Source organism: Merops nubicus, unplaced genomic scaffold (assembly GCF_000691845.1).
Source record: "Merops nubicus isolate BGI_N331 unplaced genomic scaffold, ASM69184v1 Scaffold44602, whole genome shotgun sequence".
Taxonomy (NCBI): domain Eukaryota; kingdom Metazoa; phylum Chordata; class Aves; order Coraciiformes; family Meropidae; genus Merops; species Merops nubicus.
The window spans coordinates 1-25749 of NW_008596412.1; the positions used below are offsets into that span (position 1 = coordinate 1).

General features: G+C 37.3%; 1 protein-coding gene across 1 annotated transcript in view; it reads left to right on the top strand.

The window, feature by feature from the left end:
- Positions 1 to 4417: 4417 nt before the first annotated feature.
- Positions 4418 to 25749, top strand: part of LOC103769189 (sentrin-specific protease 6-like) — a gene marked incomplete at its 3' end in the record, with an annotated part of 32178 nt that continues 10846 nt past the window's right edge. The window contains exons 1-5 of the mRNA XM_008936365.1: positions 4418 to 4503; positions 9182 to 9245; positions 9897 to 10039; positions 14488 to 14589; positions 20924 to 20944. Of these exons, the coding sequence (XP_008934613.1) occupies positions 10014 to 10039; positions 14488 to 14589; positions 20924 to 20944 (149 nt within the window). The remainder of the gene's footprint in view (positions 4504 to 9181; positions 9246 to 9896; positions 10040 to 14487; positions 14590 to 20923; positions 20945 to 25749) is intronic.

Below are 25749 nucleotides of genomic sequence, written 5' to 3' on the forward strand. Positions count from 1 at the left end.
GTGCCTGGAGCACCTCCTCCATCTCCTAGTTCACTGACTTTGATGTCTGCAGAGTTTTTTCTTTCACACTTTCTCACTTTCTCACTTCTCTCTCCTCTGGCTGCCATCTGTTACACAGTTTTCTTTTTCCCCTTAGATACTTTATCACAGAGGTGCTACTGTCTTCCCTGATGGGCTCAGCCTTGGCCAGCAGTGGGTCATTCTTGGAGTTGGCTGGAACTAGCTCTGTCTGACATGGGTGCAGCTTCTGGCGTCTTCTCACAGAAGCCACCTCTGCAACCCTACCAAAACCTTGGCACACAAATCCAATACAGCATCATATCCAAACCAATAATAGTTACGTTTTTCTAGTCACCTGTGATATAGATTCACATGGAATGATTTGCCTTAGAGCATGAGGTACAAGACAAAAAAATCTTGTAGAGATGTTATCTTGTGGTGGACATCAGTGCTATAATAAATACTTTATCTGTCACTCCTCACTTTAGTGCTTTAGCAAGAGAGAATTTTAAAAGGTTTTTTTTACAAATGCACAGCTTTGCCTTTATTTGATATGTGGCCTTTTGTCCTCCCATTTAGGAATTGCTTAATAACACTGTTGAATGATAGAAACTCCTTCCTAAAGGAGTTTACAAAACAGTGTCCACACACATTAAGTAACATAAAGCTGTGACTGCTTTCTGACGTTCTTCCTACAAGCATACTTTGTTTTGTAATCCAAATTTTGTTAGTTGGCTTTTACACAAAAAGAATGTATGGGGATTTTTAAAAGACTGCCTTCAGGGTCAGGTTAATAATCCCACAAAAGTTCCAATTAATGCTAAAATGCAGATTTTTTTTTCCAGGAACTTTTTAAATTGACTTTTAAAAACTGACATGTAACTGATCACAAGTGTTTAAAAAAGGCAGTGAAATATATTAGATAAACCTGTTCAAGATATCTGCTGACATTCCATCTAGTTTCTTGTGCTCAGAATTGCTCATCTTCTGTGGTGTAACAGCACCAAAGGGAGGTTGTAGCTGGAGGAAAATTTGTCACTGCCTGTGAAATCTGCTCCAGTATGCTGCATTTCTTGGGCACGGGTAGAGCAGATGAATTCTACTGGCTAAATATGGTCGGGCTGCTTCTGCTTGTTTGAATATTTAAACCTTCTGGGTATGAATGTGTCTTGCTGATTAAAATGGCTTCGATCGTGTACAAATTGCAACACAGATGTTCCAAATTTAAGTCTTACTATCAAAGTAGTTAGAAACCTATCTTGTGTGACAGATGACTAGTTACCACTCTTTTAAAAAACCAACCAACCAACCAACAAATCTTGTACAGAATCTGATCCCAAGTGACTACCCAGATCAAGTATCTCAGGTGAACAGTCTGGCTAACATGATGGTGTACTCCTGGATCTGCGTTTTTGGTAGCACTAGGAATGCTAGAGAGTAAGAATTGATCCAGAGTTGAGTGAGCAGAGCTGGAACTGTTCTTCCATGGACAACTAAACTGATTTGTGCTGGTGGACAAACCATCCAGTACATAAATGCTTAACTTAAGAAGTCTACTTCAGAAAATTTTAGGAAACTTTTTGAAAAAGAACAAAAAGATGCAGACAGAGTGTAAAATATTTGCAGACAGCTTGGGAGTTTTTTGAAGACAACGCACTTGGAGGCTTACAATATATGCACTTAAATCTTTTTTAAATAGACTTCAAAAGATAGTCCTTGTCCCATCCCGTCCCCTGTCCTCTCCCCCCAGTGCTGGCATGGATGAACAGCAGGGTGGAGTGAAATGCCTGAAATACAACATCATACTTTGCGAATCTAAACTTTTGCCCAAATGATGAAAATGGAGAACAGTAAAAAAGCTGGTGGATTTAACCAATAATTACTAAACAAGGCAGTAAAATTTTATGCCTGTTGGGAGTTACTAATCAAAAAACTGTAAGTATCTTCTCACTCAGCAGAAAAGTTTCTGGACTATCTGTAGGGTCTGTAGACAACTGAGTTGTAAATGGTGGCTTTGGGAGAGTATAAGGTTGTAGCTGAAAAATGGAATGGCTTGCATTGACTTGGAGGACACTTAGAAAGGTCTTCATGCCAGAATATTTCTTAAGAAGGGATGTGATGGAAAATGCAACTCAAAACAAAACATCAGTGGAAGAAATTGCAGTACATTAAGCAAACTGAATGAGGCAGCAGGATCAAATGGCATTCATCCAAGTGTTGTAAGAGGAGCTGAGGGATAAAGGAGCTAATGACTGTAGTGTGTGTTACTTGTTGGTTAGCATCATCTTTCTGTTACAGGTGAAGAAGGTAGCTAATATGATACCAGCTTTTTAAAAAGGCAGTGGAGGTATTTGAGGAACTTTACATGACCTTAAAAGCCAAATTCATTGAAATGATAATAAGAACCAGAATTACTGTCATCCTTCCTTCTGTGAAGTCCTTTAACAAAAGCTTTTGGAGAGGCTAAGTTGCCTCAGAATAAAATTGAAAGTTTTATAAAGAAAACTGACAATAGAAACAGAGTGCAAAAGTGTTTTCTTAATAGAAGGAGTAACCAGTTGAATTCCATTATTAACATTGGTGCACAGATACAAGGAAAAGGTTTGATATTGAGGTGACAGTTTTTAGATGTCGCAAACTTTACTTGAGTTACTAGAATGGCTAGCTGTCTAAAGAAAATTGGAAATGCTCAAGTTTTTGGTTATGTGTGTTAAAGTCATATGAAATTCAGTGTAGGTAAATGCCAAGTAATCTAAGTAAACAAGAAGTAGGAAAGAGGACTTTTGTAGCCAGTGATTGGCTCTGAATTGGTTCTAACCAATCATGACTGAAAGATGGAAATATGTGGTACGCAAAGATCAGTGCAGTTCTCCATTACAGTGAAAACAGGAAGTCCAGTGTTAAGACTTATTACAAAACAAATAACCAATGAGAAACATCGTGCTGCCTCTGTAGAAGTTTTATGGCAAGTCTGCATCTTGAATATTCCTCATAGTGTTGGTATCTTCTCATTTCAAAAGGGATACAGTAGACTAGAAGAGCTTCAGAGAGAAGCATTAAGAGTGATTTAGAGGCATGAAACAGCTTTTCTCTGGGGAAAAAATTAAAAATACTATTTTTTTTTTTCTTTCTGCCTGGGCAAAGGATGATGAAAGAAGACCACAGAGATCTGTGCAATTGTGAGTGAATAGGGAAGGATTACTTATTACTGTTTTCCAAAGTAAAAGAACTGGAGGAGTACTAAGTAGGAGCAAGAGATGACAGATTGAATCAGGACAAACAAAAGTAGATACTTAATCATGTAACTTATAATTAACCTGAGGTACTATCTGCTGCAAGTTACTGGTGTTTCTTTGATGTAAGGTTGATTAAAAAAGAAAGTGGGGAGAAGAAAAAGGCTAGCAAAGGCTGTGCTCAGGAGGTCCTCAGCAGCTGCAGGTAGCTGGAAGCAGAGGTTGAAAATGCAATAAATATTTCTGTATGCACTGTTAGTCTAGACATCTGTTGTTGGTTGTGATTAAATAAAAAATATTTATCAAAACATAGAGTTGCGTTAATTATTTCTAAATGCATTTCCCACCATCTAAAGAAAAACATAGTAAGAGAAGACAGATCTAAATTATACCAAAATTAAAGCTGCTGTATAGTTTGTCATATAGACAGTGTGTGAGACAGCTCTTAGTCACAGTAATTAGGGCATGGTATGAAAAGTGCCTTGCCTTAATGAGTGTTGTCTCTGTGCTCTGGATTTACTTCTCTTTAAGAATACCCCCATCTCATTGTACTATATGAAAATGTCCATACTGTTGGGTATTGCAGTAGATAAATCTGAGATTTGATGTAGTGTGACTGTTCTTAGAAAGTTCAGGTTTTTACTTAGTTGATGCTGACACTGAAATTTCAGTTAACATCAGATGCTAATTCAGGTCAGTGTCAGATGTTGAATTGAAAAGAAGTGTTACCTTGAAATTGTACTTGGGGAAGTTCAGAACTGTTGCTTTTATGTGGAAAAAGTTAAATAGATGCTTGGGTATTAGATATTTAATAATAAATGTGAGGACTTTTTTTCCATGTGACATGTAGTTCATATCAGAGAAGGAACCCTTAAATTTACAAGTATCAGTAGAACTGTTGAAATCCTTGTAAAAGTACTTCATGTCATAATTTTAAATGGCTTTCTAAATTGTTGCACTGGTATTCAAGATTTTGAAAGATACTCACTTTTATTTCTTTAGCAAAATGAATCACCACTGCATTGATGAATATGTTTTGTCAAATAATAGTTAAACGTTGACATCAACAAAATAAATACTTGGGGAAAATATATGCATCTTGTTTATTTCTCTAGGTTGTGTTGATTAATGACTCAGCTTGAAATCAAGACTTATCTTAACTTGTTCTCATTTCAGCTTTGGATAGATCACAGTCCAAGAGAGATGGAGGTTTTAAGAATAATTGGAGCTTTGATCATGCAGAAGAAAGTGAAGGAGATGCAGAGAAAGAGTAAGGATGCTTTTATCTAGGCTACTGAAAGTTTAAGTGTCTATTTATAAATACTTTTTGTAATTTATTAATAAGAAAGAGTATATAATATCTTTAAAATTTCAATTATTAAATATGGTTTCAAAGAAGTGATTATTTTAAATAGTATTGCCATATAAAAATGCATTATAATGCAAATCTGTGAACATGGGACTTACAACACAGAGCACAGCATGTTTCAGAGTGTTGTAGTTGTCTTTAGATCTACTGTGTAAGTAAGGCAGGCAGACAACAAATACCTCAACATGCAAAGTAAGGAAATAAAATACCAGGGTACCCAAGCAGCTTCAGCTTTTCCTTTAGTGGTGGTGCTACTCAGTACTCGGCAGTTACAGTCAAGGTACTTCAGTAGCTGCATCCCTACATCAGGTTAAACTCAGCCTAAAAGACTGTAAGTTTTTCTCCCCTGTGCTTAGAGCACGGGGTAGACTTAAGGCTGGTTTTGTTCCCTGAGCATTTATTTCGTTCCTTAGTATTTTGGATTTTGACTAAAACTTAAACCCTATGTGTGTAGTTTAGATACATACTTTGTGCTTGTGACACTTTATTGTTACCAATATATGTTCTCTATTAATGTATTTATATCCAAAAAGACTAATAAATCGTTAAAAGAATAACAAGTGTCATGCATGAAGAATGCATGTTAAGTTCAGTTGTTATTTGCAGGTATTTGGAGATTAGGACCTGCACATTTAAAAAGTATGCTATGGTTCTCTAGCAAGCAGAAACTGAATCCTGTGCTTAATTTCAAAAGTAATTCTTATATGTACTTGTATCTTGTAACATTCTGCCAAATATTGTGTGTTGGAATGGAGATAGGAAAGTAGACACATAACCACTTAGGCTGCTGCAGCAGGTTATGCTGTAATCTTTCACAAACTCGAAGAAATACGATGTTTTAGTCATTAAAAACTGAGTTTAGGCGTCCATTGAAGTGTGTGGTAAACACTAAGAACTTTTGTCAAAATAGAACTGTATGAAAAGTTAAAACCGTTCTTTAAAAGGTTCTCAAACTAAGGGCATTTTAGTTTTACAAAATTAAGCTTACTTTTTTTCTTAGCAATTTTCTTCTGGAAGCACAGGAATATGTTTTAAGTTTAGTGGCAGTTCATATTATTGTTAGCAGTTGCATTTTACTTTTCTGTAGGAAAAAAAAATCCCCTTGTATTTGTAAGCAAAGCAGCTTTTTTTCTTCTCATAATGTACTGCTGTTTTCTGTTTTTCTCTAGCTGATGTTGACTTAACACAGAATGAGATATGTGTACTGTGATGCTTTAAAAAAAAAAGTTTGAACATATTATGGAACATATGTTTTGTGTAATTGTATCTGATTTTAAGATGGTATTTCTAAGTGACTTTTTCATTCCTTTCAAATATTCAGTATGATAAACAGTTTTCTTGTAGCCAGTACTGGAATTTTATTACCTACTCACATCAGTAATTGTTTTTTATACCTGTGAATTATGTAGATAAGTCTGGAAGTATAGATAAAAGTGTAGTTGAAAATTGATTTAAACAGGAGATCCTGCATTTTTTGCATACTGATCCTCTGATACAATTTCAGGCAACTTCTTATATGTGTCTGTGTGGCAGACACACAGTGAGTTTATTTTGAACTGGCCTGAGAATGACATTCCAGCACTTAAGGGATTGGCTGTGTTGGCCAATATTGGGTGTCTCCTTGGATTAGCTTTCCTCAGTGAAATGAACACAAAGTACGTGGTCAACAACCTCCTAACAAAGCAACTTTAAGAACAGGTAGATTATTTTAAAAGAAGTGTGTCATTTAACTTATTTGGGGAATTAGGTGTCCCAGGTTAATGGGATAGGATAGGGTTCATGCTCACGGGCAGCTGGGCTGGGGTAAGCAACCAAACCACCCCATGGGGTACTAGATACCCTGCTGAGGTCAAGCCCTGTATAAGGGGAGGGATTGGCCCATGGAGCCCCTTGTTTTCAGTGTGTGGCTTCAGCTGCTGTGACCTGACCAAGGAAAGAACATCTTGGGTACCACAGAGAATTTGCGGGTTCACTCACTCTGTATATTATTTCACAAGTGGTGGTGTTGTTACTGTTGTCTCTCTTTGTGTTGCTCTATTAAACTGTCCTTATCTCAATCCACGAGGTTTTGTTTTCTTTTCTTCCCATTTCTCCTGCCCTAACACATGGTGGGGTAGTGGTGGTGTGTGTGGAGGGAGCAGTGGACACCACAATAGGCTGTGTCATAATGATAAGATGTCAAGTAATGAACACAAAAAGAGTAAGAAAACTTTGTAAATTAAAGACAGTTTGGAAAAATAAATGATCACTCGACACTATTTACATATTTAAATGCTGCTAGAGTTGATACTTGGCATGGGACTAGAGTTAGATTCAGAATGGTGATGGACAAGTGTCTTATCCCAAATTAAGTGCCTGCAGATAATCTTCAATCCATTTGAAAAAAGTAACATTTTTGATGATTTACAAGATCTGATCTACTTAAGATAGCAATCAAGATGATAGCAAGCAACTTGAGACTTCTCTTGCTTTGTGCTTGGAGATCACGCAGGAGAGGAACCCTTATGTGGAACACCAGAAGGACAGACCAATTGGTCAGTTTAGCACACTGAAACCTGGGTAGACCATCACGGAATAAATGATGGAAATGTTGTGTTTCATACATAGCAGAAGTCATCAAAAGATGGAAGACTTGCAAACGGGGCCAAAGTAATATATTAATTAAATTCATTTCTGAAATTAATATGCTGTAATCTTCCTAGTTTTACAAGTGATCATTCTTGACGTGGCTTGGATAATTTATATTTACTTCCTTTTTAATATCTGGGGAAAATATTTCTGTGAAATATGTCACAATATGCCCCACAGTGGTTTTGTAAATCGATGGGCTTAGTCTACTATTGGTTGTCCAGCTGTTTTTTAAATAGTCCAGACCTGGGCCTTCTGCTGAGATTTATTCAATACTAGCTTTAGCAAAAAAATGAATATAAATAAGTGGATCTAATTTATTTGCAGTTTGGTATCCTTTCTTAACTAACGTTTTCTTTCAAAAAGTGGGATTTTTTTATTCCCTTTTATTTAGGGAGATAAACTGCTTGTTCTCTTGTACTGCTGACTGGAAAAGCAATGATACCTTACAAAGTAAATTCTGTCAACTGTTCAGTTTTACTTCAACCCTTTCTTTTATTCCTTCCTCAGAACAAACCCCTCCTCTCCTGTATTTATATAGGTGTGTTATGCTTCTTTTGTGACCTTGTTAGTAAGGCAGTATAGACTTTAAATAGATAAGGAGATTTTTGTTCAGAGCCTCAGTTCTTAATTTATAGCTGTTTTACTTAACTCAAGCACAATGTCATCTTGTTAAAAATAATCTTAATAATACCACTGCTTCTCTCAAGCCTCCGATGTGCTGCTTACCACCATGTAATGTAAAATAAAGAATGTGCAGTGTCCTGTGAGGGGAAATAAGTCATGCTCCTGTTTGTAGATGTAAGAGTTTTCAGAAAGAAATTTCAATTGAAATGTGGCTGCATCACTTGGTAGTTGACAGAAATATGCTTGCAGCTCGTTGGAGTGATCAGATCAACAGAATTAAGAGAGAATTAAGGTCATTATATTGCAGTCAACATATCATACTTGCAGCTGAGAAATGTTTTCACTGTCATCTCTACTGTTGTTTCTCTTCTGTAACTGTTCCTTTGGAACTCCTAGTATAACTGCTTGCATTCTTAAGTAATTTTTGCCTGAATTATCTTAATTAAAACCCACAAAACCATGCAAATACATAAAAGTTGCATTGTTTTGTTGCGGCCAAGACAGGAGTAACCTGACCAGGCTTGATTAGGAAGGTTTTTCTGCAGGTTGCTTCTGGAAGCAAGAGTTGTGTTAGCCTGATCTCTTATCAGTATAAAACATATGATTGGAGTTTTAATTGAAATATGTAAGATTTTTTGAGGATAAGTGCCCATTTCTGAAAAGAGTACTTTTTCACAGTATCATGGAGTGGGTGGGTTTCTTTTTCTGTTATCGTCTTCTCCATTATAATGGTTGCAGATTACAGATAGAAAAGTACTAAAGTAACACATTTTAATGAACAGTTGAACCAAATGGAATATACTGTTTTTAGGAAGACACATTTTGGCAGTAATTGCTGTGGGATAAAATTTGGTTATACATAAGTTGTTCTCCTGAAGCACTGTGAAGTTTGTGGTTTTGAACCACATACTTGAACACTGATATTCATGAACAAACCAAGACTGTATTTTATAGGTTAATTTAATATTTGATTCAATTTAGTATTTGATTTAATTTATGCATAGAGGTATATATACTCTCATGATCCCAGCAATATTGTGGTAACACTACAGGTTTACTATCATGCTCTAATTTGAAGTAGTTATATCCTTTTAGTTTTGCTTTGTTGTTAAATAATTCGATATTTACTTTTAAGTTCAGTGCGGATAATAAACTTTGCCCCGTCTATGTTCCTTTTTTAAGCATATATTATACAGTGTGTATGTGATGCATTGAAATTTAAAGGGGCAAGGCCAAAAAAAAAAGGTCTTTTGTGTGTTTTAAATGTTCTGCTGCCACTCTGCTTCATTAGTATATATCTGCTTTTCTCTCCCCCACCATCTAGCGAGGCAAATCTGCTCAGCATAGATGACAGTGATGGGCCTTTCAGTCCCATTGAAGAAAGAAAGGCAAGTTCTCTGTTCCTCTCATGGTGAAAATGTATCCTTAAAGCTTGTGAGGTTCCTAAACACTGTTGCACAGTCATCTGTGCAGTTGCACAGCAAAAGTGTGTGTGTTGGTTTAGCAACATATGCTCGAGCTGCTTTACCTGTCTACACCTAATGCCTTTGTTTCTCTTACTCCTTAAAATCTTGTTGATTTGTATAGTATTATGAAAATATGAGCATCAATAACTAGTTTTAACTTTAGACAGCTATATTAATGAGATTACATATTAAAAGTAAAAATATTAATCATTACATCCCATGAGATTCCTTACTGTCAGATTCCCAAAATTGTATGCATATGTGTGTGTGTGTGTATATTTATATGAAAATGGAGAAGATACATGGGAAAAACCCATGCTTTTTGTGTTTTTTTTTTTTTTTTAATGTATACTGAAATAGCTTACAACTACAAGACGTTTCATAATACTTTGAAAATAGTCATGTTTTGTTTAGTAAGGAATCTAGTGAGTAAAAGTATTTTTTTACATGAAATTAGGTACAAAAGCAGGCCAAAAATGAAGCCAGAGTAATGTTTATATAAATAATGTGTAATATTTTTTCCTTTTGGCTTTTATACAAGTATTTTGATAGATGTGAATTCTGTTGTTACAGTCACTTCGTTTTCGGCCTGGAGCTGTTGGCACCAGTGGTGATTCCATAAAAACATACGCAAGGAGAGGTAAAGCTGGGAGCTTGAGGTTTTTAAAAGGAAATTCAATTGGCCTCAACATGATGGGAAATAGCAAGAAACTGAGGTAAGAGGTTTAGTTTATGTATACTTACCTACTGGATCATTGACATAAATGAATGCTAAATGAACAGAACTTGTAGGATTATCTGCTGGGCATTTTAAGAAGCTGCACTGTTCTGTGCTTATAAGTAGAGATAAAATGGTTATTGGAGTTAGAGCATTCACTGACATACTTGTCAGTGCCTTACGAATGGAGTCTGCATGTGTTGTTTCCTCTATACAGTGCTAGCAGGGAGGACATTTTTAACACCTCTGTCAAGAATTTGTTCTCTCCGTGGCTTTGAATTGCCAAGGTTAAGTCAGGATGCATTTTCTGTTTTCCTTATTCCAAGATATAATTTCATCTAAGCATCATGGACTATTCCTTTAAAGGGTTCAGCAAATATCCATACTCCTGCATAACAGCTCAAGATTGTCACTTGCATTTAGAGCTGGCAGGAACAGTGCTTAAGCATTCTGTGCTGTCTTTGCTTGTTAGCACTGTCCCTAGCTTGTAACAGGCTGATCTGTGTATTTAGTAATAATAAAACATGATGCATTCATGCAGCTTTCACAGGGATTGTTCCATCTTGCTGAAGTGCACTTGGTTTGGTTACCTCTGTGGGAAGGAAAAGTTTGTAAGCTAGCTAGAGTTAGGCCAATCCTCAAATGTCCAACCCGTGCGTAGCTATATGAGGCATGTCCTTGTCTTTTTTGCATGCTGATCCATAGAACATTGTTGCAATTTTAACTTATTCTCACATAGTTTGAATCTATCTTGTTGAATTTCAGAATCTAATGACCCATCACCCACTATCTTAACCAAATGTGATACATAAACTACTTTAGTTCAGGTTTTCTGTAGCTTGCGTATGGTCTTTGACAATTACTACCTTAATAAACGTAAGACCTCATATGAATTACAAAATTCTACTAAAGAAAAGGAAAATCTGTTGCCCGTTATGTTACCTTACTTAAAAGTTACATCACCTACTTTGAAAGCAGGTATCTGCCTTCTGTCTAGTCCTGAGCTCCATGCTGAATTTAAAAGGAAAATATAAGTATCCACCTTCTTCTTACTAAACTGTCATGAATGGAGGAGTTTAGTTTGGAATAATGGATATGTGGAGGCCATTGTGACTGCTGTAAATACTTAATATCTGGTTAAAAGTCAGACTACCAACATTACTTAACTGCATTTTGGATTTGGGTCAATAAGTCTGCTTAGAAATGTGATTATGCTATAAGCAATTATCTTGATTTAACACCTTAACTGTGATAGCATTATAGCTTTCATAAAACATTTATCACAAAAAAAGAAAATAAAAAAAATCCCCAACCCAAACCCCAAATGTATAGACGTTTGTGATACTGTCACTGTCTGTAATGAAGCTTCGTGGTATGTTCACTCTGACATGCAGCATGGAAGGTGCCTAGTGGTTACCCTTTCAGTATTTGGACTCTTCAACTAGAGAAAATTCTGAATGTTGATTACACATTTACTTAACATTCTTGAGCTATTTGTGGTGATTTTTATCACAAAGTGGAAGTTCCTTTTTTTCACCATGTCTGCAAAGTAGGGATTAAAAATTCTTCAGATCAGTGGGGCTTGACTCAAATTAGTATTATTATAGTACAGTATTCCCTAAAATTCATGGAATGAGTGCTGGGAAGAAGGGATATGCAAGGACATAGAGAAAAAATTTTCCATGTACCTGTCCACTTACATATACAAAAATTTAAATCAACCAAAGTGTTATCTGGTTATGAAAATCCAGTATCAAACTCTATCATAACCCGAATAGTTTTGTTATTTGTTGTTGGGGTGGGGTTTTTTTTGTTTTGTTTTGTTTTTAAAACCATGAGCTGTTACTTTAAATCTTTGCTTATGTTCAATAACTTGTATCAAAATTTCTCACATTAATAAGTCCCTTTTAGATTTTTTTTAATATTTAATAAAAAAAGTTATTTGCAAAAATAACTTAAAAATAATAACTAAAAATTTTTAACTAAAAATAGTTAACAGCAGAATTCATGTAGTCTGTTAGTTGTGTCCTGTGTTCCTGAAATATCCTGCTTCCATTACTTGTAAATTCACCATTTTGCCCAGTGCAAAACTCTTTGCTTTGCCTTTTGTATCTGTGGTGCTAAGAAGTTCCTAGCATCAGTTGACAGAATGTGGCAGTGTAACCTTGTTTCCATCACTTTATAGTGTTTAAATGTTTCTGTGGTTTCTGAGATCACAGCAGAGACATGTATCTTTAATACACTGTAAGCTCTTCGAGGCTTCTAGAACTTTCAGGGAACTTTTTGACTGTTACATCACCCTGGTTTGAGTTGTCCTGTGTTCTTGAAACTGTGCTGAAACTTGCAAACACAGATTTGAGTTCGTTTGTGTCCATTTTGCAACTTGCTTGGATTTCGTGTTTCAATTTTCTGATGATTCTGCCTGCACTGAGTATGTTCTACTCAAAGAGCAGGATTATAGAGTAGGTTGTATTTTACAGCTGTCCTACTTGGAAGCCTGTCTGGTGCCATATGAACCCTTTAATTGTGCCATCTAGAATGGTCTGCTTTGACTCAAAGCTGATCAGCCAGCAGGCTGCTGGGGATTCTAGTCCAGCACCTACTGGAGTTTCTCACGACTTGAGTGTGAGGCAGAAAGCTGAATTGCTGCTTAGTGTTTTTTTTTTTTGTGTTGCAGGGGCACAGGGCTCAGTTTCCCAATCATGATAGTTTGGCAAAGCTCAGGTTCAACAAATAAAATGATAAAACATGAGATCAGATGTGTTTATAGACTTGCTTGTTTGTTTAAACTCCTTAAGTCTTGAGCATTTGAGAAGACATTCCTGCAGTCTGCTTGAGTTTTCTTCACTAGTACCTCTTTCAAAGACACTAAACTGGAAGCCAGATGGGATTTGAGAGACTCTAAACTGCTGAGGGCAAATAGCTGTGAGCTTTCTATTTCTTAGGTGACAACACTAAACAGAAGGTTGTCTGTAAATTTGTCTGGATGGTGACTGACTAGCTGGAGTTGCATACTCCTAAGTTGGAAGCATGTGGGAGGAGTTTGTTTACCTTTCAGGAGATGGGGAAACTGAACAGAGGCAGCTAGATTAGTTTGGAGGAGTTCCTATTCTGGAAAAAAAAGATTTACCATGTGGTTGTATTTGATAGGTCTTACTCTGTTATGTTCCTTGTTATGTTACAGTCAGATCGTCACAATCACCTTATGGTCAGTCAGGAATGCTCTGAAAGGTGCTAATATTGACTTGCAATGCTCAATATAAGGATCCCAGAAGGGTTCGTAGTGCTTCAAAGAATTTTGAAAAACAAGCTAGCAGTTTGCTCACTTCACCTTTTGGAGGAATGTAGGGGAAGGATTAGGAGCTGATCGTCAGCTGTGTGGGGAATTTTGGTACTCCAGTTTTTTTCAGTGTTCCCAACAGGATAAACAGCAGGACCAAAACTGTTCATTAATATTTCTGAGCGTCCTGGTCCAAATCTTGACACTGAGAAATATTTTTAACCAATCAGAATGCTTTTTCACATAATTTTATTTAGTTCAGTTAAAATTTCTGAGAAATTTTGCAAGCCAAATGTGTTTTATTTCAATAATTTGAAACAATTTGCCTTGTCAACATGCTGCTAGAAGTTGAAAGTTGTTTTTTTTTTTAACGTTTCAAGTGTCATGTTGTGTGTCCTGTAACAGAAGTGTGCAGCATAATGATCTTTGGAGGAGTACTATACTATTGATCTACTGTATCTTTATATTAGCTTTACTTACCGTTATCCTCTCTAGTAAATCTCTCCGAAATTTCCTGTTTTACATGGTAATGAGGTTAAAGTGTCAAAAGGCAACAAATGAAGAAGCCAAAGAAGTGCTCAGAGACATGTTGAATATACTATCTCTGTGCAGAGTCCTACTGAGATGTCAGAGCACCTGGGGATCTTTCTCTTTTCTTTTTAAGATGTTTTGTGTTGTTTCAGTTAGCAGCCATATTACATTTGTAAATTTTCTGCATTTATTATCTCTTGTGAGTAATAAATGAAGGAATTTCCTGCATGTGCAATTCAGTCTGCTCACATGTTGTGCTCTTTATGTCAAACTAAAGAATATTATGCATTAATAAAATGTATAGATGGAAGTATAAAATTAAGTCTTAATGTCTTTTGGAAGTGATAGGTTTGAGTAAGTAACACTGATTCACAGTGTTACTTACTCAAAAAAATCTTTTTCTTACAGGTAAAAAGAAGTGCATATGCTGATTGGTCTATTTGATTTGAGACTGAATATTTTTGTGCCTGTCAGACTATACTAACAAGTTTTATTATTGATTCAAAATTACTTGATTGATTTCTGATTTTGTATGGCTGTTAGTGTAAAAGCAGGCTGCTACAATTTTTAGGTAAGACAACATACAAAAAATATACTAGGGTCTTTTCTAAAACCATTTTTCTCTCTGTTTGCAGTGAAAATACTCAGAACATGTCTTGTCCTGTAACTGTGGTACATGGTAGACGTTTTCATCATGCGCATGCACAGACAGCAGTAGTAAAAACAGCAGCCCAAAGGTAAGACTACATTTGTTTCTCCAGATAGTCCAGCTGAACATAGTCTTGTCTAGTGTTCTATGTAATGGTTTTCCTTCTGCAGTGAAGGGTTTTAAGGAAACATAAATAATTACATGGTGCATTCTTCAGCATGAGCTTTGATCATAATTACTGAAGTTTCACTATACTTAACATATAGGACTTACTAGTAAATTCTAAGATTATATAATGATTTTAAAGCACACTATGGCACTTATTCAGTAGGAGAGCACCTGCTAATGTAAACACATTTAGAAAATGCTTTGAAATGGACATACTATGCAGTAGAAATTCACATAACTGACATAACCATCAAATGCTAATTATCAGAAACTCCAGCTTGAACAAAATCTCTTAAAGATTAAGTTATAGTTCTGTTGATCCTATGTAGTTAGTAAATACAGTGCAAAACATGTAAACTGGGATGTCTCACAGAAGCAAGGTTGTGCATGTCTGTAAATGTTAGAATGGAAAGCTGAAAACTGGGGTATCTTAGCTCGCAGAATTAAACCTCATTGCTTTGAAAACTTGAAACTACATCAGACTTGTATAAATTAGAGGGTTGTTTTTGAAGTTTTTTTTAACAGGCTTTTCACACCCAGTGGGTGTCTTATGAGCTAACCATTGTTTTAAGGTATTTTCTTTCAAAATTTGTCTATTCAGAGGTCTTCTTATCTATGTATTTCATGGATTTTCACTAGCCCACAGGAGTGCTTTATCCTGTCAGCATTTTGTAGTCTCCTACTTCTGCACCCTTTTTTCCTTTCTGTTTTTTTTTAGCGTAGATTCTTTGGAGCGGTGGGATCCTATGTAGGCATCATCCTCCTTTTCATCCAGCTTCTCTCACTTCCGTTCACTTTCTTCAGGAAAACAAAACAAAGCCACACACAACCCCCAAAAGAACCTAAAGCCCATATACGAATGTGAATCATAGAATGTTTGGGCTGGAAGGGACCTCCAAAGGTCACCTAATCCAACCCCCCCACCTTAAGCAGAGGGACATCTCCAACTAGATCAAGCTACTCAAAGCTTCGTCCAGCCTGATCTTGAATGTCTCCAGGGTTGGGGCCTCCACTACCTGTCTGGGCAACCTATTCCTGTGAGCTATCACCCTCATACTGAAGAACTTCTTCCTAACGTCTAGCCTAAATCTCCCCTTTTGTCCCTTAAAGCCATTACCTCTCGTCCTGTCACTACAAACCCTTGTGAATAGTCCCTCCCCTGCTTTCTTGTAGGCCCCTTTCAGGTACTGGAAGGTTGTTGTGAGGTCCCCCCTTATGTTCAGCCTCTTCTCCAGGCTGAACAACCCCAACTCCCTCAGCCTGTCCTTATAGGAGAGGTGCTCCAGCCCTCTGATCATTTTTGTGGCTCTCCACTGAACACGTTCCAACAGGTCCACATCCTTCTTGTGCTGGGGGCTCCAGAGCTGGACACAGGACTCCAGGTGAGGTCCCACCAGGGCAGAGTAGAGGGGCAGGATCACCCCTCTCCATCTGCTGGACCCGCTGCTTTTGATGCAGCCCAGGATTCGATTGGCCTTCTGGGCTGCCATTGTGCATTGGTGGCTCACGTCCAGCTTATGGAATGCCAGACAAGTCCAGCTATGGAGTGAATGAGTTATGTGATCCAAACATGTACTTGGCTAATCTGACATTGAAGAAACCAACTGAAAGTTGGATTTTTGCAGTCATGTCCCTGAGGACCTACACCATTGTTGCCTCTTTCCATTTCAAACTGTACTGTCATCTGTAAATGGAAAATAGCATGGGCATTTCCTTCCCCTTTGTCATAGCAGGTGCAGTAGTAGAGATCTCCCATTTCTTTACATTTCTTCCTGTCATTGCAAGGCAGAGATGACTACGGAGAATTGGCAGGTTGTTTCCTATAAACTAAACTGAAAGATGAGGTTTATGTTATCAGTGTCAATTAGGCTGAGAGAGATGTGCTCTCTTCTTCTTCCATGCAGTCTTTTTTAGACTATTTTTGTTCAGTGTTCCACTGAGGAAAGCATGGAGCATCATTTGTGTGCTTACCTTTCACTTTAATTTTTGTAGTTCTGTCACGGCTTAGGGTCAGGGCTGACCACAGACCTTTAACAGATGCTTTCTGTTAACACCTCTATCCCCCAAAGGGGAAGAAAAAGGGAATAAGGGAGAGAGACTTATCGATTAGAAAATTAAAACAGTTTTGATGAAAATACTACTACTACTAATAAAAAAGGAATATATACAAATATATACAAAACCAGTATTGAACCCAACAGCCCCCTGATGCTGTGGAGCAGGCCCTGGTGAAAAGTCAGATGGCAACTGAGTACAGGAGCTGGATTCTGGAACTTGTTTCAGGAACACAGGGCTGGGGATCAAAGGCAGAATGGATAAAGTCCTCCTTGGATGCCGGCCACTGTGGAAGGAGCAAAAGAGAAAAGGGGCTTGACCCTCATGATCCCTCATACAGAATATGACAGCTATGGGATGGAACACCCCACTGGTCAGTTTAGGGTCACCTGTCCTGTCTGCTTCTCCCTACAGGTGCAGCCTTTACTTTCTGAACCCCCAATGTGCTACACAGGGTTTAGCAGTGACCTTGGTCTGCACACCAGGCCTTGGTGGTGACTCTAAACATGGAGTGTTATCACTGCTGGAAGCAGACACTGTCTGTGAAAATGTGCTGCTAACTTCAGACAGGGCAGTTAGAAGAACTTTAGCTGAAAAGTAAAAACACTGAACAGAATTAGTTCTGTTCTTACCCAAACCAGGGCAAGTTCTAAGGGAGAAAATCTTGATCTGCAGTGCTAATTAAAATCATGTGAAGTAAGCAAAATGACACAAGATTGCTCGTGCTTGGATCTCTGAATGTTGACCTTAATAATATTAGTGTACTTGATTAAGCTTTGTTGTAAGAGGGTTCTTTGACACAGCCAGTCAATGTGGATTCATCTTATCTAGTTAAGCGCCATAGGCTTCTTCAGCAAGCAAGAGTGTCTGCCCAGAGACTCTTAATTTTGAGGGGATGTTAAACTTGCCTGCTTGCCTTTCTCACCTATCGGACTTGCTTCTTTATAAGCCTACAATGTAATGTGGAAAAAAAAAGTAGTGCCTTTGTATGTGTGACACACAGAAAGAAAACTAATGGATGATCTAGGCAGAGCTGGATATCGCATGAAGGAGCTGGGCAGGAGTCATCTTGAATGTTTCTAAATATGTTTTCCTTTAGGGTGGTTATTGCAGTTCATTTACATTAAGAACAGACAATTAACCCTTATGCTAAGAATATTTTAGGAGTTTCAAAGGCAAGAAGTAATCCTAACAGTTCCAAGCTATGTTTTGCTACTGGAGGATGTCAGAACCAGCAGGATCTAATTGACTGAGGATGAGCTTTACAGAGGAACTGTGCAAAAGACGTTTAATTTCAGTATCTGTTGCCAGTTGACTCAACGGATTACTTTTAAAAAGGTTCTAAGTCTGTTTCTGAGGAACAGAACGTGGCCTACTGTCATATTACTTCTATTAATTAAAAAAGGAGGATCTCACGGCTACTTGATATGGAAAATGTAGGTTTATGAATGAGAAGACAATAGTTGTTATAAGAGAAAAAAATAAAACTGTAAAACTGTTTATAATACAAAATTCTAGTGCATGTGAAAGTGGCTAATTTTTATGGCAATGTGTTTTTAATTAATTGGGAATTATTTTTTTTGCTAGTTTTTACTGATGTTAGACAATATTCAAATTTAAAAGTAAATTCTGATGACATCTCCTCAGAAGGAGTATATGCAGAGAATGAGGGTGGCAAACCAAGACTAAAATTCCAGGTATATATCAAGACAGAAAAGCTGGTAGCATGGAAGTTGAGTTCTAAGGTGTTGGGGTGTCTTTTCCTATGCTAATTTACAGGTAACACAAAGTTCTATTCTTTTACATTGCATTTCTAGAATTGTTCTATGGTATGATCAGTAACAACATGGGGAAAATAGTTTTAACTAATTGAATGTATCATTTTTAAATCTACAGTGCATTATTGAAAGGATAACCAAAACAAGAAACATGAATAAGTTACTTCTGGGCAGATTGAGTCTCTGGCACTGACCTTAGGGATTCTGTTATTTATACTAGGTTCTTTGAGTGGGAAAAGTGTCACATGGGGCAGCTAATTATGAAACTTGCAATTTCAGGTTGAATTTGGAGCTTGTGATGTGTACTGTATTTCTGATCTTCTTGTCCAATGTTTTTACACGTTCATGGTAATTTAAATTCTGAGTATGTTTCTCTCATATTTTAAATACAAGTTTCAGTACAACAAAATGTGTATTTCAAGACAATATTTTGGTAAATATTATTCATGTTTTCTTCCAGTGAAATCTGGGGATGAAATTAATATTTGTTCAGTTCTGATACAACAGATTTTCAGATACAGTTTATCCTAGTGTAGTGGATTGAAGGTATTTTGCTTCATTTAATGGATGCATAGCTCTATCTTCTGCTGTTGATTGACTGTTCTCTAAGACTTGGCATTGGAATAGCATGCATGTACAGCATGTCTAACGAATCTTGCATGTGAGCTGCACAAAGCAATCTGTAGGGACACTGCTCCTTATAATTCCTGGATCTGTCCAGGATTCTCATTTCTTATTCTTTCTGAGGGGTAGAAGTCAGAATTCTTTTAAATGCATTATATTAATAGGGGATTCTGTGGACTTGGCAGTGCTAGATTTATGGGTGGCCTCAATGATCTTAAAGGTATTCTCCAACCTAAACAATTCTGTGATTTTAAAAGAAGCAAGGCATCTAATGTGAGGAAATGTAATGTAATACTGTACAGCATAAAGCATTCTGGATTTTTTTTGTCCTGCCTTCAAGTTTCCTTGGCATTAAAAGGTACAGTTGTTAACAGCATGACTGTTTACAGCACCTGTAAAGAGTTAATCCAAGTTACATATTAACTGTGCCAAGGATACAAAGGTGCTGCTTATGGCTCCACACAGACATAGTTTGGATCTGACTGGATTTACAAACTCAGATGTGACCTGCACAACCCCAGCGTTTATTGTTTGTAAAGGCTAGCTCCAGTTAGAAGCATGCAGCACTGTCTGATTACCCCCATCCCAGTCTAAGTTGCAGTGGTCACCTTTGGATTTGAATTCCTTTCACTCTCTTCCCAGACCACTGTGGATGTTGAATGTGTTTTTCGTATGGTGCTCTGTAGGATTATCAGATTTACCTTCTTACCTGGTTTGGTTTCAGTCCTGCCATTCCTCTGGAGAACAGTTAGACAAGACAGAGTTTGTTCTGTTCTTGTGAGTGCCCTGTTTGTGAAGAGGAAAGGAAAGTGAGTTCACATTAACTCTGCAGTATCATTATTTGCAGTATCATTACTCTTTTTAATTTGACTGAAGTAAAACAGGAAAGAGTTTGAATTTTTTCAGTTTTAGAATAATGTTAGTATAATGCATATGCGACAGAAGATTGTTAGGCTTTTGATATTTGGGAGGAACAGCCACATAGATTAAAAGCTTAATGCATTCTGTATTGCAAGTTATGAGGAGGCAGGAGAGCTAAAGATATTGTTTTTAAGTTGTCTTCCTGCTGTGAGTGGTTACCTCTATTTTTATATCAGTCTTGGTATACAAAGGACCTGAGTTGTGAGCACCAGCTACATTCACTCATGTTAAAGGACCTGCTTCTGAAACTAGTGGCCCTAGTTCTTCCCTAATTTTGTAGATGCTTTTTAGCCAAAACCTCAGGAGGAGGCTGATTGCTTCTGTTTATCCTTTTCTATCCAGTAGCTGATTGTGTCTGGTCTCCTAAATGTTTAAGTAATGCTTTCTGACACTTTTTTTTTCCCCCTCAATGTAAATGCTTAGCTATTTTAAATATTTTTTGACTCACTGGAAGCGAGTTGTTAGTTAAATTTGTTTTATCTTCTTCTCATGGCGGTCAGGAGTTGGAAATGAGGCTTGCTTTTAATTCATCTATTAGGATTCTGTCATGTCAGGTTCTACATTACCGTGAATTAAATGAGATGACCAGGTTGACTTCAGAATTAATCAGATTTTACACATAGCAAAGGAGGCAAGGCAATGTAGTATTTACACTGCTGACTACTGCTGTCTATGAAGTAACGGTTGTTTGTGTGTTTATAACTACTGCTACAAAAATGCTGTGAAAAGTAATAATCCTCATTTAAAAACCAGGCCAGTGAGTGCAAGAGACAATGAAACAGTTGAATTTATATTTAATAACTTTTGAATTTAGCGATATGCATCACATGTGGGGCTTTGCATCTTATGTTTTTTTTTCTTTTTTCATATTTTAAGCAATCTGGATCGAAAGGAGAGGTAAGCTTACTGTTGATGAAATGAGCATGGCAATGAGCATTAAGAAAATTAACTGAATGAGTGCTTTATCAGTGCTAGTTAAAGAATATTCACTACATATCTGCTCATGTGTGAGGGGGGTGCATTGTTTTTGTTCTGTTTTTGTGGTTCACTTACTCCCTTTTACTAAAAAAGAACCTTCTCTGAATAATGCCATGTTAATGTGAACTCTGGGTACATTTCCACTGGAAATTTATCTATCAATTTACATATTGAATGTGAATATAGATACATTTTAATTTACTCTGGAATTTATGAATTCACTGCTAATTCTTTTCATAGAACACCAAACTTTGTGCGACTGAATGGTTCCAAAGCATATCTTAGTAGGGTGTTTAACAGCTTTCACTCTGTCATCTCAGGTTGGTTTGAATAGCATTAAAGGTGGTTGTTGCATTACTGTGTACATTCCATCCATGAAGTATGTATGTTAAAGCAATTAACACAAAATGCTTAGCAAAACCAGGCACACTGGTTTTTCATTGCTCATTTCAGGCTCATTTCTCATTCTGCGTCTGTTTTACTACTGTTAATATTTTTTTTAGCAATATGAAATATCATACATTTGGGTTTCTTCCTATATAACTTAAATTTATATGTTAGTGGAAATATTTTGTTCATAGTAATGGATTTGTTGCCTTTTTGTAAATATCCTTACTGTGTAGGTGTTTTTTGGCAGTATATGCTGCATATCAGGTTGAATTGCTTAAACAGTGTATATAATTTTTAACCAATAATGATATAAGTAATATGGAGATACAGTGTAGATCTGTTCTTTGTGAATTCAGAATTTTCTAGTTTTATTTCAAATTCAGTAGTAACGTCAGGCCTGTCTGTTTTACTGTCTTTTGTTATTTCTTAAAAGAAATATCTGAGAGATACCAATTAGTTTTGGCCCTCTAAGAAGGGGTTTAATCCTCCTCTTGCTGCAAGGGCTTTGAGTTCATGTATTTTTTTTCTGTTCCCCTTTGTACTGCATTTATGTTACTTGTTAACCATTCAGCTATTAATGTTTTTAATTTGGCACTGTATGTCAAGGAAGACTAAGGTTGGGTTACACGCTGGTGATGGTATTTTTCCCATGGGGCTACCTGCTGCTTCTTAATCCAGTACTACTGGATATGTCCTTTTTTCCTTCCATGCTTTTTGCTGCTGTCCTAGCAGGGGAAGATGATTTAGGCAGGAGGTGCTAAATTCAGTTTCTGTCATTACCATCACGATAAGTGCAGTTCCAATTCCTGACTTTTTGGGCCAAATGGGGCTACTGGCTTTTGTAAACACCCACTCCATGTGCTGCTGCATCTCTCTTGCAGCCATTGACTTTGGTCAGCATTTCTTCTAAGACACACTGAAGGTAAATCTCACCTCAGCAGCTTGGTGCTTCCTATCTTATCATGCTTTACTGTTGGATTTGTGTAATGGTATAGAGGCCAACAGCCTGCCTGGCAGTGGTGGTATACCTCCAGGTAGCAGTGTACAGAGGCAGAGTGAGGAAAGACTGAGTAAGGCAGCCTCTTGAGGAGCCAGGCTGCACATTAAACACAGCTCTAGTGTGAGCCTACACCTCAACGAAGTTAAGAGTTGTGCCACCTTGCATATACATGATATTTTTGATGCAGTTTGCACCAGATCTAGGTAGTTTTGAAAGCTCTGATCTAAAGCAGTACTGTATCCTGAATCCCTAGATCCAGAAGTTTCTGTTTCTTTAGGTTTATTACTTTCTGGCACAGACAGATATTGTGTCCGTGTTGTGTGTGGATAGTCTAGCAGCTTCATCTGTTTACCAGTTTGAACCCTCATTCTTTATGGAACAGGAGACTATTACTTTAAGTTAGGATTTAACAGCAAGAAGGCCTTCGTTTTGAAGTGCCTTTTTTTTTTATTTCCTGTGGGTTTTTTTTATTTTTTTTTATTTTTTTTAATTTTTTTTTATTTTTCTCCTTTTCCAGATAGTCCTTTCAAATACAGGGGTGTTTGTTTTTGAAAAAAAACCCTATAGTTTCCTTTCTGTTTCTGCACTCACATGCAATTAAACTGCTCACTGTACTAAGTACTGTACGGGAGAAAGTATCAGTGGATCTGCAGCTGCTCAAGTGACAACAAACATTGTGCTGAGGGAGAAGCCTTCGTTTTGTCATCTGTAAAAACCGTGGTGGTGGGTCCTACGTTTTTGTTTGTGTGGGGTTTTTTCAGGAAAAGAAACTAATAGCAGATGCTTCAAGTTGTTGCCCTCTTGTGGGAAGGCTTTTGCTGTCTCCAGGAAAGCCTTTTTAATTTTTCCACATGAAATCAACAATTAAGTAGAGTTTAAAATTCTCTTCACTTTTTCTGAGTTAAAACAACTTCAGAACCGACCTTGAATAGCAACTCAACCAAGTTAAATTGTGTTGGCAAACCTCAGTTGACTTGGGGCTGTGTTTTTAACTTAGATTTGGGTGTTACTGGTTCATTGTGAGCATAAAAAAAATAAAAAAGTGAGTGAGTAAAAGCTGAGTATATTGTGGGAGAAGAAAGGTGCTGGCTTTATGGTATCCCAAGAGATAAATCTCTTTGTGTTCCAGCCAGTCCTCAGAGATTAGAGGGGCTGGGGCAGCTGAGCTTGTCTCTTAGAGGTGATAATGTGGCACCAGATGCATGGACAGTCCTGACAGTCAGAAGCAGCAGTCGGTGTACAAATAACACACTTTATTCACATTAAACATACCCAGGTTCTTTAAGAGTATGGGTGATAAATGCATCAACTGATACAGCTCTGAAATACAATTGCAATTACACTAATAATCTCCTGGGAAAAACACTCTTTGCAGAGCTGTGGCCACAAATCTTAGCAAAGGCCTCCCTTGGGGAGGTGAAGGGAGGTGGGGGGAGGGTGAGGAGAACAGAACCCATTGGTCTGTCCTTACAACTTGGTGTGAATTCTCATCCCACAGGTTGGGTTTGAAATAGGGCTAACGTTTATACTTTGCTATCTGCTGTTGATCAAAGTGTGGGGGTGGGACTGTAGTCAAACCATTGTGAGTTGGTCTGTTCAGTTCCACAGACACTGATGACTTCTGCTGGAGGAAGGTTACTGCTGGGATAAGCAGAGAGTGGGAGGGATGGCCTGCAGCTGGCCTCGGTCTCCACACTCCTCCTCATGCCATTGTCAGACAGACTGATGGATCTTCACCCAGCCTCTGGGTCTGCTCTGGCCACTAGATGCCTATCAGCAGTGATGGGCTTTGCTATTTTCAGTTGTTTGTACTTCCTGCTTACAACACCCTTGTGTATTCTTGTTTGGCCTCTTAATAGGTATCAGTATGAGTTTATGTTGATAATACAAAATTTAGACAAGGGTAAATAATGCTAGTGTATTCTGATTTATTGTCAAAAATTATTAGCAATATATGGTTAGTGATGCATTTATTGTCTTAAAAAGATGAGTTAAATATGTAATACAAACCTGTACATTTTTTAGAAGAAAAATCATAACGTACCAGTGCTCAGAGACCTTGAATTGTTGAACTAATTTTTAAAGAGAGATTTCAGTGTTATAAATCTACCATACTGCTTTCGTTGTTTTCAGTGAAATGTCAATTAGTTGCAATATTGTTTCTCTTAAATGTCAATTAAATTTTTTGTATTTAAAACTTTTTTACAGAAAATAATTTTTTTAACAGTAGTTAGTTCAAAACAAGAGTTATTATTATGAAATAGTACTGAAAGATAATTATAACATGTCAGACAATAGCTCACGTGTCCTTACAGCAAAGTTTATGTTTCTCATATCTCCTATAATGATATTACAGGTTTTTTCTACCCTTTAGAATGTCATTATCAATGGTTTTGACAGTAACAGTTTCTTATTATGTAATGACTAGATTGAGCCCTGCCTTATACTTCCACCAATTCTGCCTTTAAGGTAACCTTTGTGATTTGAATTCTAAAAGAAAATCTTAAAAAAACCCATACACTTAATTTGTGAACAAATATTCACATGGAGTTTCTGATTTTGTTTCAGTTTTTGTGTGTTCAGGCATTAAAAATAATTTTTGTGGGGAGCAGGATTGTTTCAGAAACATTTAACACAATTGGTAACAAACTACTTAAACTGTCACCTGTGTTGTGCTTGTGGGCACTCATTATAAAGCACCTTGATGTCACTACAGTCTGTGGTGCTTTCCATCTGTGCTTGTTTCTCAGTCCTTTCTGCCCAAGTTTTCCTACACACTGCACACAATAAAACGTGTTTATGTTTAGGGAAGAAGTATCCCTAGAGGCATTGTAGATCAGTCTTGTTCCAAGAATGTTATTTATTAATAAAACAAGGGAAAACCATGAAAAGTATTAACTAGAAATGCAGAAAATTCAGAGGTTTTATAATTTGATGCATTAGGAAATGTTGTGCTGAAGGAAATAAACTTGCACCTAGTGCTGAAATCTGCTTCAGAGTCCATAGACAGATTTTTCTCAGGTGGCTCCTCAAAATTTTCTCTGTTTTTTGAGGTGTTACTACCTACAGCTGTTTTCCTTGCCTCCTTGGTGTTGATCCATGTCCTTGTAATCAGAGGTGGCAGTACGGGATGGGTGTGACCCCTTTGCAGCCCAGTGCACTGGTGTAACCTGCCAGTAAAAACAGTTTCTGCTGAAGTTGTTGGCAATGCCTCCTGTGCTTCAGGTGCTTGCCATCTTCTAATGGGAACAGAGATCTGCAGCTGCAGGGCAGGGTGAGAGAGCTGAGAAATGTCACAGACAGTAACTGAGGTGCAGTGAGCTTCAGGAATCTG